The 13,214-nt window shown below is 38.9% G+C and overlaps 1 protein-coding gene across 1 annotated transcript; it reads left to right on the top strand.

Annotated features, from left to right (window-relative positions):
• Positions 1 to 11,457: 11,457 nt before the first annotated feature.
• LOC131255062 (ethylene-responsive transcription factor ERF003-like) lies at positions 11,458 to 12,189 on the top strand. Its single transcript, XM_058255760.1, has one exon. The coding sequence runs from the start codon at positions 11,458 to 11,460 to the stop codon at positions 12,187 to 12,189; it is 732 nt and encodes a 243-aa protein (XP_058111743.1).
• The last annotated feature ends 1,025 nt before the right edge of the window (positions 12,190 to 13,214 follow it).

The following is a 13,214-nucleotide window of genomic DNA, read 5'->3' as shown; positions in this document are numbered from 1 at the left end:
ACCTGTATGATTAGGTCAAGCAAACCTGGATGAAGGATAAAATACAAATATCAGCTTGATCTAAAGCTTTTGTGCCCCCATAAGTTTTTAATGGTAGGCATTCAATCAAACACTGTTTCCTGTGATGTGGTCCCCTTCGATTTTGATCCACCTCATTTTTAGGATCATGTCATAAAATGATATGGAAAAATGGATGAAAGGTGTAGATGAACAGCTTGGGTGGAAAGTAAACATCACGGTGGGCGTAGGAAGGTTTGAGCAATGGGTGTCATTATCCCCATTTATTCCTGTAGTGTGGCCCACTTGAGCGTTGGATTTTCCCCAATTTTAGAATCATGCCATAAAATGATATGGAAAAATGAATGGACGGCGTGGATAAGACAAATAAAACATAGTAGGGTCCACATATCTTTTCTACGTATACACACTACCATCGGTATGGAATCCGAGTCCTGGATGCACACCAATGTAGTACAACACGTCGTACCGTATCTATTTCCCTATTTTGAAATTTCAAAACACGCAACCTAGCTCACTGATTGAATGGAGGAGGTTTGATATAAGCACGCGTGTGGACGCTATCTATCAACATTGAAGAACACGTGCCACTACGGTACACATGTGGGAGATCTGAACCGTCCATCAGTGTGTCCTCTGGCATTAAAAGTAGACTGTTAGGCTGGTGAATGTGCCGTCCGGTACACAACAAAGATGGCTAGATGACTATTTTAGCCGTCCAATTATTTCACCTGAATGAAACAGCCTAAATTTAGTTAGATGATCTGACAGTGTATACCACCTAATGGAAAGCTGAGATGCTTCACACATGCTCATATTTGCACGTGTGCTTGCGTGTGATGGCAGAGTCCCGCGCGCGTGTGCTTAGCTAAATGCCGAACGAAGAGTGAAACAAGATAATCACGTACACCAAAATTTCAGCGTCAGCTATTATTAAAAGCCGTTTGATCATGTGGGTCCCACTCCAAAACCATATGTACGCTCAAAGTTCTGCCAAAGGGAATGATGCCAGATAATTCAAGAGGACTCGTCCGAGTAGTAAGTGGACCAGATACACCCGTTGGAAGCTGCGGGTAAAACACGGAGGCGGATCAGCTATTACAGGTTGAGCAGAAGACTCCTACTGAATTGACGTCACCAAGTTCTGTGGGCCTCATCATGATGTATGTTTTGTATCTACACCGTTCATTCATTTGGAAATATCATATTAAGGGGTGATCCAAAGAATGAGTTAGATCCAAGAAAAGAGAGGATGGCACCACAGAAAACAGTGGGGAGAGTGACGACCCATTAAAAAGTTTTAAGGGCTAAGAAAGTTTTCAATCAAGCTAATATTTGTGTTTTTCCTTCTTTCACATGAACAGGTTGGATCTCAGATAAACATCATGGTGGAGCTTGAGAAAGGTTTCAACGGTGGGCGTCACTCTCCCCACTTTTTTCTGTGGTGGGTTCCACCTCAGCCTCTTATCTGCCTCATTCTCTGAAACATACGTTAAAATGATCTCTCCAAATGTATGGACGGTGTAAGTACAACACATACATCATGGTTGGGCCACGGAACTTGACGACGTCACTTCAGAGTCTCCCTACTCTGTCAGCATCCAATCCGCATCCGTAAAACACGCTAGCTCCAGTGGACGGGGATTGCGTACTAACCCCGCCCGCCCCTAGCTCCGAACGGTCCGTTCTGTCGGCGGGCCTACCGTGATTTATCTGTACATTCAAACCGTCAGTCTCTTTTCTCAGATTATTTTACGGCATGAACCGAGGCATTTACAACGTTCAAGTAGACCACACTATATAATAAGCTTGATTAATACACAAAGCATTAAATGTCAGTTGCATTAAATGCAAGAATCATCTGTGATATGGTCCATTTGATAGTTGAATCTGTCTTATTTTCATTTGGATGCCTTAAAATAATTTGAGAAAAGGGATAAACAGTTTAGATCTACATATACATCACTGTAGGCCCGCTCACATATCTGCCCGTTCGGAGCTAGGGAAGGGGTAGTACGCAATCCGCGTCCAGCTCCATGGGGCGGAAGCCGAATGCGCCCTACCCCCGGGCCCCATTAGGAAAGGCTAGGAGCTTTGAGTGGTTACCGTGATGTATGCGTTTTATCCAAACTGTCCATATATTTTAACTTATCATTTTATGATACAGTATCAAAATTGAGGCAGATAGAAAACATGTAGAGTACATAATGGGGATTAAACTCGATTAAACTCTTACCGTTGAAAACTTTTTGAGAGCACGGAAGTTTCGGATCTGAGCTGATAATTGTGTTTTATCTTTCATCCAAGACCATATAACTTTACGAATAGATTTGATGGGAAATAAATACCACGGTGGCCCTAGAAAAGCTTCATTGGTGAGAATCATTATCAATGATGCTTCCTGTCGTATGGTCCACTTGAGGCTTGTATATGCCTAAATTTTGGTTTTATCACATAGAATGATACAGAAAAACGGATGGATGGTGTAGATTAAACCAATACAGAAAGGTTGCCACTCAAAAAGATGCTGCCCGTACCCAGCTGGAGACGGCAGGGTAGGGCGCAATCCGCGTTCGGCGCCAAAAGGGGAATCGGATTGGCTACTCTACTGCCACCAGCCAATGGCTGGTGGCCGGTGCTCCGTGGGCCTCACCATGATGTGTGTGTTTCATCCATAATGTCCCTTTATATTTTTAAATCATTTTATAGTATGAGACTAAAAATGAGATGTATAAAAATCTCAAGTGGACCACATTACGGAAACAGTGTTGAATAATGAGCATCGACCATTAAAAACTTTTTAGGGGCCATAAAAGTTTTGGATCAAGCTGATATTTGTTTTTTCCCTTCAACTAGATCTGTATGACCTAATCAACAGATTGGATGTCAAATAAACAATACAGTGGGCCTTAGGATGATTTTAATGGTGGATATTGAATCACTATTGGTTTCCTGTAGTGTGGTCCACCTTAGATTTATATCCTTTTCATTTTTTAGATACACCCTAAAATGATCTGTAAAAATGCCTGAATGGCATGGATGAAACACATACATAGGGTGGTACATGAACCTCGCTTGACTTGACTCGAAAAAGTTCCATTTGAAGCTGAGATCGAGCCGAGTCGAGCTGATTTTTTGAGCTTGAAAATGAGTTCGAGTAGGCCCCAGCTCAACTCGACTCGGATCGAATCCAGCTCGAATCGAACTAGAGTCAAACCAGTTTGGTGACTCGATTACTTTGCCATTGATGTTGCTCACCAACTGTTTGATAAAATGACTCAACAAAATGTGGCTGGTATGTCCACTGACATGCACACTCTCAGTGTCATGAAGAATTTCCGGGATTTTAATCTTGGTCTGGCACCGCCATGAAGTGTTTGTATCTGTACATGCACATTCTCACAGTAATTTGTGAATGTATATTTACAGCGATTTTGCGGAATGAGATTGGGTTCTTTAACGACATGAGGAACAACAGCTCGATGTTGGCATCACGTCTGGAAGCCAATGCAATGCTTCTGAAGAAAATAGTTGTCGATCGCTCAACCATCCTTTTGCAGAACATAGCTCTGGTCGTAACTTCATTCATTATTGCCTTCATCTTGAACTGGAGAATCACGCTCGTGGTACTGGCTTCGTCAGCGGACATATCAGCGAGGTGTTTGATAAAACACCTGTAAAACCATAGCCTTTGTTTGTAAAACAGTGAGATTTTGAAGTTGCAGTTCAGGTGTTTGTGGAAATGCCACAATGGTGAACTCGGCTTAATCTCGGCTCGAACTCGGCTCGAGCTAGCCCGAGCTACTTACTGAATTGAGTCAAGCTGGCCAATCAGGCTTAAGGGCCGAGCCGAGCCGAGTTTGAGCTAAAGTCAACCAGTGACCAAGCCGAGTTGAGCTAAGGCCAGCTCGACTCGGTGTACACCCCTACACATACATCATGGTGAGCCCACAGAGTACCAACTACCAGCCACCGGGATGGTGGCAGGGGGAGTAGCCAATCCGTTTTCGCCAAAAGGAAGGCGGATTGGTTGCGACAGGTTGTTGCAGGAAGTTCCTACACTTGGAAGATAGGTGGGGCCCACTGTGATGTTTTTCAGAAATCTATCCTGTCCGTTCGTTTCCCAAGCTCATTTGAGACATGAGAACGAAAATTAGGCTATCAAAAACTCAAATAGGCCACACAATAGGAAAAAGTGGAGAGAGATATGCCATCCAAACCATTCAGAAGGCCATTACTACTGGGATGCACTTAAAATACAAAAAACTTAGCCTGATATAAAACTTCTGTAGCCCTATCAATGTTTCAACGATGATCGTTCAGTCCCCACTGTTTCCTCTCATCTGGCCCACTTGAGTTTTGGATCCACCTAATTTTTGGTCTCATGATCTCAAATGAGCTGGCAAAACGGGTGGACGGGGTAAATTTCTCATAAACTTCATGCTGGGCCCCACCTGCCTTCCAAGCGGCGGGAACTTCCTGTAATAAGGTGTCGCAGGCAATCAGCGTACAGCCAAAAGTAAACCCGTTCCACAACTCAGATGGGTAAGGACGCGAATCATAGATTACTGTGTGGGGCGTACCATGGTGTTTATATATCATCCAAGCCGTTCATCAGGTGAAACTCATCAGTATGTATGTAGATTTCAAAAATTAGTGGTTCCCCACCTGAGGTTTGACATAACAAGTCTCGGGTGATAGAAAGAGTGTATGAAGTACGCAACACACTATGGGGTAGTATGTATTTGTATATCCACTCAGCCCATCAGCTGATAACCGTTGTTTGAATCTTGCATGCAAAACCTAACTTCTTAAGAATTACATTGATTGGCCATACTAACTAATGCAGTCGGTGGGTGGATAAAGAGATATTTATCATCTTCTCAATAACAACCCTTCAATCTACAAGAGAGAAATTAAAAGAATCATAGGAACATAAACTTGAAAGATTAGTTAAAAGATTAAATATAACATTACCATATTACTTTAATATTACTTATATAAGCCCTAAATCGTAAATATTATTGTACCTCAAACCCTAAAACACCCTAAAAAGCAACAAAATGTGTGGCTAAAAATAGTAATTAATTGACTTAAAAGTTTAACACTAAAATGAATTATTATTATTATTATTATTATTATTTAAATCTATCAGGGGTTAATCCTTTGGCATTTGTTAGTATGTAAAGCTCGTTGATAGCTTTCTAATGATGTCTTGTTTGTGCAAAATGGTCATCACACCCCCTTCACCCTTTTTAGTTTCATCTAGAGCCTAATTTCTCTTAATCTTGGCTACTTATATCATTTCCATTAACTTTGTCTTACATTAAATACCTCAAAATTAAACTCACCATCGAGTTTATTATAATTGTAACACAATGAAATAATCCACCCTTGTAATGCTTCTTTGGCCTACGACATTAACGGATAGTGAAGGCCTACATGCTGACTGAATTATTAATAAAGTCAACTTTACAAAACGCTTCTTACCTTTCATTACTTTGCAAGTTTTTATGCATGTGGTGTAGACTTCACCTCTTTTGCAAGAGCAATTTTTATTATCATGATATATTAAATATGTTGATTGTGGTTTCATTAGATACTCTCATTTGGAATACTTTGGCCATTGTATTGTCATAGTCACTGTTAGCTTTTAATAAGTGTACCATTGTGTGTGATGTTGAAATTGGGTGCCTTTAATCTATACTGACTAGGGGTGCTTGATCGATCGACCACCCTGGTTAATTGATCAAAATTCCTTGATTTTTCTAGTTTGCTTGCTGGATACTTTTGATCAAACATAGAAAGCTTGATCAATCGATCGATGATTAGATTAACGACGCGCAAGGTTTTGCATAATTACACGATTTGTTTTCTATTCCAAGTGTAGCATTATATCTATGAGTGTAGTGCGAGATTAGGGTATAATGCGGTAGATCAAGGGAGAGCTAATTGTTTCTATGGTTTAGAAGGGAGAAAACATGAGTTTTCACATTTGTGAGTTGATCTATCTCTTGTACCTTTATTTCTATAGTAAGTTGTTCATCGCTTTGTGCCGTTGTTTTTTCTTGAAAAGTTTTTTCATATAAAATCTTGTGTTCTTTGATTTGCTTTATTTGTGTTTATTTTTGATTTGCATGATTCTACTCAAGGTTTTTTCTTTCCTATATTTGCATATATGCCTAAACTCTCTCAATATTTGGCTAGCTATGCAATTTTCCTTGACTTTACCCACACGCTTGAGGAAAAAAAATGTAAATGTGCTTTTAAAGTTCATGCAACATGGTGTGCCTGGGTTTTGGATTAAGCTTATTTTTATACCTTACCTTTATCATAATGAGTTACATGCGGTTAACAGGTTTGATGAAAGATACAAACCATGACCACATGCACAAACTTATGGTCGGCGTCCCATCCTTACTATTCCCTATAATGTGGGCCAACTTAACTGGTGGATCTAACTAAGTTTTATCTCAAGGCATAGAATCGACAATAGAAATCCATGAACGAAGTGGATTCACATGTATGATATGGTGGGTCCCAAAGAGTTAAGTGTCTTATACAAGTTATTCAACAACAGTAATGGTGGCGGCTAGTCTTAAAAGCGTTTTTATATATATATATATATATATATATATATATATATATATATATATATATATATATTAAGTATGGGCGTTGAAGGGGGGCCGTAAAACAGGCTAGTGAAGGTGCCAGCCAGGTGGCTATGGTTGGTGCTATGTGGACCCCACCATGATGTATGTGTTTTATCCACGCCGTCCATCCATTTTGAAATATAATTTTAGGGCTTGATCCCAAAAATGAGCTAGATATAAATCTCAGGTGGACCACACCATGGGAAAACAGTTGTGATTGAATGCCACCGTTAAAAACTACCTAGGGTCCACTGTAATGTTTATTTGACATCTAACCTGTTGATTAGGTCATACAGACTTGGATGAAGGGAAAAATTATATATCAGCTTGATCCAAAACTTTTGTGGCCCCAACAAGTTTTTAACGGTGGGCGTTCAATCAACACTGTGTGATCCACTTGAGATTTGGATCAACCTCATTTTTGAGCTCATACCATAAAATGATCTGAAAGAATGGGTGGACGGCATGGATGAAACACACACATCACGGTGGGGCCCACAGAGCACCAACCACTAGCCATTGGCTACTGGCAGGGTGAGTAGCCGATCCGTTTCCGTAAAACAGGCCCTGTAGAGATTCCAGTCCGTAAATAGTGTCCATCACCTGATGAACGGCTCTAACATTTCACACGTTTGCCTCGTTTCTACACGTGTGGAGGGTGCAGTTGCCATTTCTTTCCCTGTTTGATTGGACGAACAACTGATTAATGACACGTATTTGGCACATTCTAAAACTAACAACGACACCCATAAACCGACAAAATCCCACCAATAATTTTGTAAGCGTGAGAGGTATGTGGAAGGGTTCAAGTTCGATTAAAGGATTATACTACAAAGATAGTTCACCACCATTTACAAAATCATGGAAACTCATCCACCGTACACATGACTTACATTTAAAGAAATCCAGACCGTCTAACTGTTAGGCCATGTTGTCAATAGAGCATAGCCCAAAAATTACACAGATTAGGCAATCTTAACCTCTGATTTTATCGTTGAATTTTAAACTTTCACAGTTTTATTTTAACCGTTCAAGGTTAGGATCATTGGACTTCTTTAATTTTCAGGCCATGTTGGTGCACGCATGATACGTGTGCAGCAATCACGACCGTTTAATAAACGGTGTTGAACTATGCTGATATTTGACCTAGAAAGAAACACTAGGGAATGCTTATTTCAGCACTTTTGAGGTGTGGGTTTTGTTTTTAAGCTATTGGATGTACGTCACATGGGTATTAATTGGGCTAACCAACTTAGTATAATGTAATTAATAATATTAATGGGAGAAATGGTCAGGTACTGGCCATCAGTATCATGAGCTTACTGTATTCTACACTTTTTCTGTCCCATGCATCAACATGGGGAAATCTGATCCGTTGAAAAGGCCAGACAACCATGGTGAGATCAACTGATGTGAAATTGGAGCTGTTTCATCTATCCAACAGGTCACATCATAGAAATCATGGATGGACGGTGATCTGAACTAACATTCATTTTTGGCCCAATTGATGACTGGATTTGCCCCAGTTTCAAGTACGGTGATAGTGTTGATGGGATAGACAATTTTCATGGCTGAGATTTCCCACACATATGATAGGTTGGCAGGAAAATGGTGCAGTACGGAAAGGTTATGGTACAGACGGCTGTACATGATCATTTCTGAATAATGATAGTTTTAATCAGAATGTGAGAGCTCTTTTCTTTGGAGGGTACTCCACTCACTAATCTACTCTATATTACAACATCCAAGATCAAAATGACCAAAATGCCCACCAGTTTTTGAGTTATTGGAGTTTGGCGCGAAGATGGGTTGAGGGCTCTTTGGTCGTTTTCTGGAAGGTTGTTTTTACTTAGGTGATTATGGGTGGGGCCCCCCTTTTGTCCTTTGTTATTCTAGAACAGGATATTTCGATTTGGCTAAATCATAAATTAGAAAAAGGCACGTGCGGGCATGATGGATGGGAAAGAGATCCAGTCCACTCGGGTGTATGAAAGTTATGTGCTCCCACTTTATATACTGTACACGTGGTGTACGTGTATGATGATCTGACCATTGATCCATCGCTAACAAGATCAATGGTTTAAAGGATGGGACACTAGCTCAAATGGGGTTGTTACCAGAAATTGGACTCACCAATTTAATCTAATGCTTTTACTCTCTAATTAACATATGCATCCATCCCTTACGGGGTCCATGATTCAAACGGTCTAAAATGATTTTCATATTTCTATGGTGTGGATTTGACGGGTTCCACAGCTGAAAACTTGATACTCTGGTGTGATGGTTGATACACAGGTTGGACAGCGTGATTCATGGATCCAGATCATTGACACAAGGAAGGGAATGAAACAGCAGGTGGAATCTCTTCCTCGAATTGGCGAAACTTGAATCTACATAATAATCTAGAATCCATGAGATAAAAAAGAGAATCTTGAAATTATATTATTTAATTATAATTGATTGCACCTCTTACATGAAGGATTCAAACCTAACAAAAGCCCTAATTCAATTAGAACATAAATTATTTGAAATAGTAAATTTTATTAAAAATAGAAACATCTGAATTTACTTTACTGGAGGACTCTTTAACTGAAGTAATTTCTAAAAAAATCAGTAACATTAAATTAAAAAAATATATAATAAATTTTAAAATTATTAAAAATAGTAATTTTATTTTAAAAAATTATAATTTTGAATTGAAAGAATGCATTTTCTCATGAAACAGACCGATTCAATCTACTACCAGGTTGGTCGACCTATAAGGCCTGCTAGTAAATCTTCAAACCCTAACAAAAACCCGATTAGAACATTAATTACTTGAAATAATAAATTTTGCTAAAAATAGAAATGTCTAAACTTACTTTACTAGAGGACTCTTAACATAATTAGAAATAATTTTTAAAAAAAGACAATAAAAATCTAAAAATAAAAAGATATGATTAAATTTAAAATTGCTAAAAATAGTAATTTTCTTCTTTTAAATTAAAATTTTAAATTGAAAGGATGCATTTTCTTCCGAAATGGACCAATTTAATCCATTGGTTGACCTTAGAAGGCCTACTATGTAAGGATCGATAGGTCGTCCATTCCGTGATAGCAATCAGATCAAAAGTCACACCTATTTTATTCGAATGACAATTTCTCTATACTTGGAGGCAATTTTTTCAATTTGAATATATCTAGGTCTAATTATGTCATGCCCTAAAATTACGCTTGGATTTTATGGATTAGTTTGGCTTTTGTTTGGATTTCTTTTGGTCCAATATATTAAGAATACGTTTTCATCTGCTTTATATTATAGACTGTTCATTAGGTCTAAAACATTTTCTACAAGCTACCATACAAACATTAGACAATTTAACCAATACTAACCATGTCATGCTACCATACAAACATTATACAATTTGACCAAAACCAACCATTTCATCAATGACCTCTCATATGAACACTCAATATCATTCGCACCAAAGTAGGCCCAATCAGCAATTGATTCATCAATTTGTTAGGAATCATCTTATGATTCTAAACATAGCTTCTGTTTGGAAATAGAATGGCTATAGAAAATAGGGCCAAAGAAAGGATGGATTGGATCATGCGAAGATCGGGGCTATCTATGAACTTAATGAACTGTTCAGATTGATCCATTCTACTGTACAAGTGAACCGTTGAAACTAGTAGACGGGTGACATTTACTGAACAGTTGATAAGACAAATAGCCAACTCTATAAATTCATCAAACAAGTACAAACATATAATAGTTTAAGATGGCCCAAAAAATCTGATATTGGGATGGTAACCTACCCATAGAGTGTTCAACAATTTGGAATCTTTAATTTAAGTTAACATAGGCTATGTGTACTATTTTTCAATGCTGGCATATTGACTATCATAGACTGCAAGAGTATCATTACAGTGTCAATTTCGTAATTTCTTTTAAACTAAATGGCATTTTAAAACTACATATCCAATGAGAATATGCCATGGCTGCTGGAATGATCAGGTCTTGATGATAATACCAAATCAAATAATAATCCAAATCCCAACCTCAAAGTTTATTTATTTATTTATTTTTTATTTTTAAGAGAATGAAACATATATTCCAAGGTATTGTAATAATCATATGTTCGAGCTGTGTGTGGCCCACCTTGATGTGTGAGTTCCACCTTATGCAATGTTGAGATTTCCCACGAACTTTTAAGATAGGCACGTGTGATGCATGTGGCAGCTGCCAAATTAACCTCAGTAGCCTCTTATGTGAGCTCCAGTGGTACCGTTACCACCATAAACTTATAATGATAACGGGTAGATGTTGGGTCCAAGTGGTGCATGTTCCACATCCCACCCATCCATCGGATGCATCCCCTCAGATTACACCAAATATCTGAAGATATTTTCGATCTAAACCTTTGATGGGCCACGGAATAGGAAACAAGGTGGGAAACGCCCACCCTTGATTCTCAGTAAGGGGCCCGCCTTAGTTTCGGAACAGCCTTCATTTTTTTCCTAAAACTTCATCTAGGGATGATTTAAGGTCTGGACGGTCTGGATTCCATATACACAACACGTTGGGCCCCACTCAAATCAAGGGAGGGCATTTCCTCTCAACTTGTCTACTGTTCTGTAGCTCACCTGAGTTTCATTTTGAGTCGTGAATGTAACGGAAGGCAACACATCAGATGACCGGTCTGATGTCGTGAATACATCATGTGGGCCCCACTGCTGCCCCATTATATATGAATGGTTATATTTCCAATTTAACTCTCTCTCTCTCTCTCTCTCTCTCATGGACTGCATCAATGGCCAGGAGATCTCACCACAAACAGAAGAATTATGTGCAAATCCACCCTCAAAACCTGAAGGATGTCCATCCAAAACAAGTTCAAAGCCCCCCAAGAAACGCCACACCCATACAAGGTTCCTTGGTGTGAGACAGAGGCCCTCAGGAAGGTGGGTGGCTGAGATTAAAGACACTTCACAGAAGCTGAGGCTATGGTTAGGAACCTTTGATAGAGCTGAAGATGCTGCCATGGCTTATGACAATGCTGCAAGGCTTCTAAGAGGTAGGAATGCAAAGACCAACTTCCCTTCCAATGACACCAACATGACCCTTGAAAGGAAGTGTACCATTCTATCAAAAAACCCTAGATTTTATCAACTCCTCCACCATGCAATCATGAGAAGCCATGCAAAGGCCACATCCTTGCATGCCCATGTTACAAAAGATCATGAAAAGAGATTAGATGATTATGGTTTCAATGACATCAGTTCATGTGTACATGAAACAATAGTTTGTTCATCTCATGATAGTAGTGTGAATTTGGACGGTGGATCTGAAGATCATGGCCATCATGGGAGAAGTGGGCCATGTGGGTTTTCATTGGGTGGTAGTAAGGTGTACTCTACTGTTCATGTAGCTCCTTCTTTTAGTGCTTCATTGCATCAAGGAGAAGAAGAAGTGACTAGATGTGGAGAGAATCAATCATATGAACTTCCCTTAGAAAATGGATTTGTGTGAGAGATTTCTACTCTTTTTATTCATTTTAAGAAACTTGTTACTAGGGTTAGAAATAGTTGTTCTTCCTCTTTCTTGTATTATCTCTTTCATAAGTAATCCAGTGCTCTTATATGGCTAAGATTTTGAAAATCTCCTGATATTATTGTGATATTTTCTAAATATCAGCAGTTCTCTATTAATTAACGTAAAAATATATATATATATATATATATATATATATATATATATATATATATATATATATATATTAAATAATTCGTTTTATATTTACATATTAAAATTTCATAAAAATAGATATTTATTTAATTTATAGTAAATATTTTCAAATTATATTTTTTTGGTGAGATTTTCCTGATAATATCTTTTCATATACCGAGAAATTCCTGAGTATTAGATTTTTCAAAATGGTGCTCCTAGCTGCAGTGGGACACTTGGACAGTCTTATCAATCCATCAGGACTGTTCATTAGGTGGGGCATAGACCTCACGGATTACCAAGAAAAAATTTCTCACCTATCTGATTATCTGATCCGTCCATAGATTGGCCTTATTTTTCTTGTGACCATTTATTTTTCAAGCCATGAATGGGATGTTTTGGATGGTGATAGAAGCGATTCTTGAGAACTGTAACTGATCCATAATAAGCCCAGATGGGTGGATGGTTCAAATTGTTGATTGGACCCATTTTTCTAGAAGTGCTCTTGGCTGTCCATTTTATAGACCATTGGTTGGATGGTTAGAATTGTCTGATTTGTGTGACTTTTTTATGGTCGCTCTTGAAATATAGGCTGCACATAATGAAGGGTTCAGAATGATTGGTTGGATAGTCAAATGTCTAGGTGAAACGGGAGGAGTGGATCATTCCTCTCCTCCTTTTTGTGGGTTTTGGTTTCAATGTTGTGAAAAATAGTCGGATGGGCCAGTTTGACCCAGTGGACCAATTTCTCAGAAACGGCCGGTGGGCTAGGTTGGCCGAGTGGGCTTTCTGTCCTGACCCGCGTACCGTTGGGCTTGGGACTCGAGGCA

This window comes from Magnolia sinica, chromosome 9 (genome assembly GCF_029962835.1).
Source record: "Magnolia sinica isolate HGM2019 chromosome 9, MsV1, whole genome shotgun sequence".
NCBI lineage: Eukaryota > Viridiplantae > Streptophyta > Magnoliopsida > Magnoliales > Magnoliaceae > Magnolia > Magnolia sinica.
The sequence above is the reverse complement of the archived record's forward strand: the minus strand, read 5'-3'. Positions and strand labels throughout refer to the sequence as shown.

What these genes read in the sequence shown, in the direction of transcription:
- LOC131255062 (XM_058255760.1), top strand. Translation starts at nt 11,458, where the DNA reads ATGGACTGCATCAATGGCCAGGAGATCTCACCACAAACAGAAGAATTA.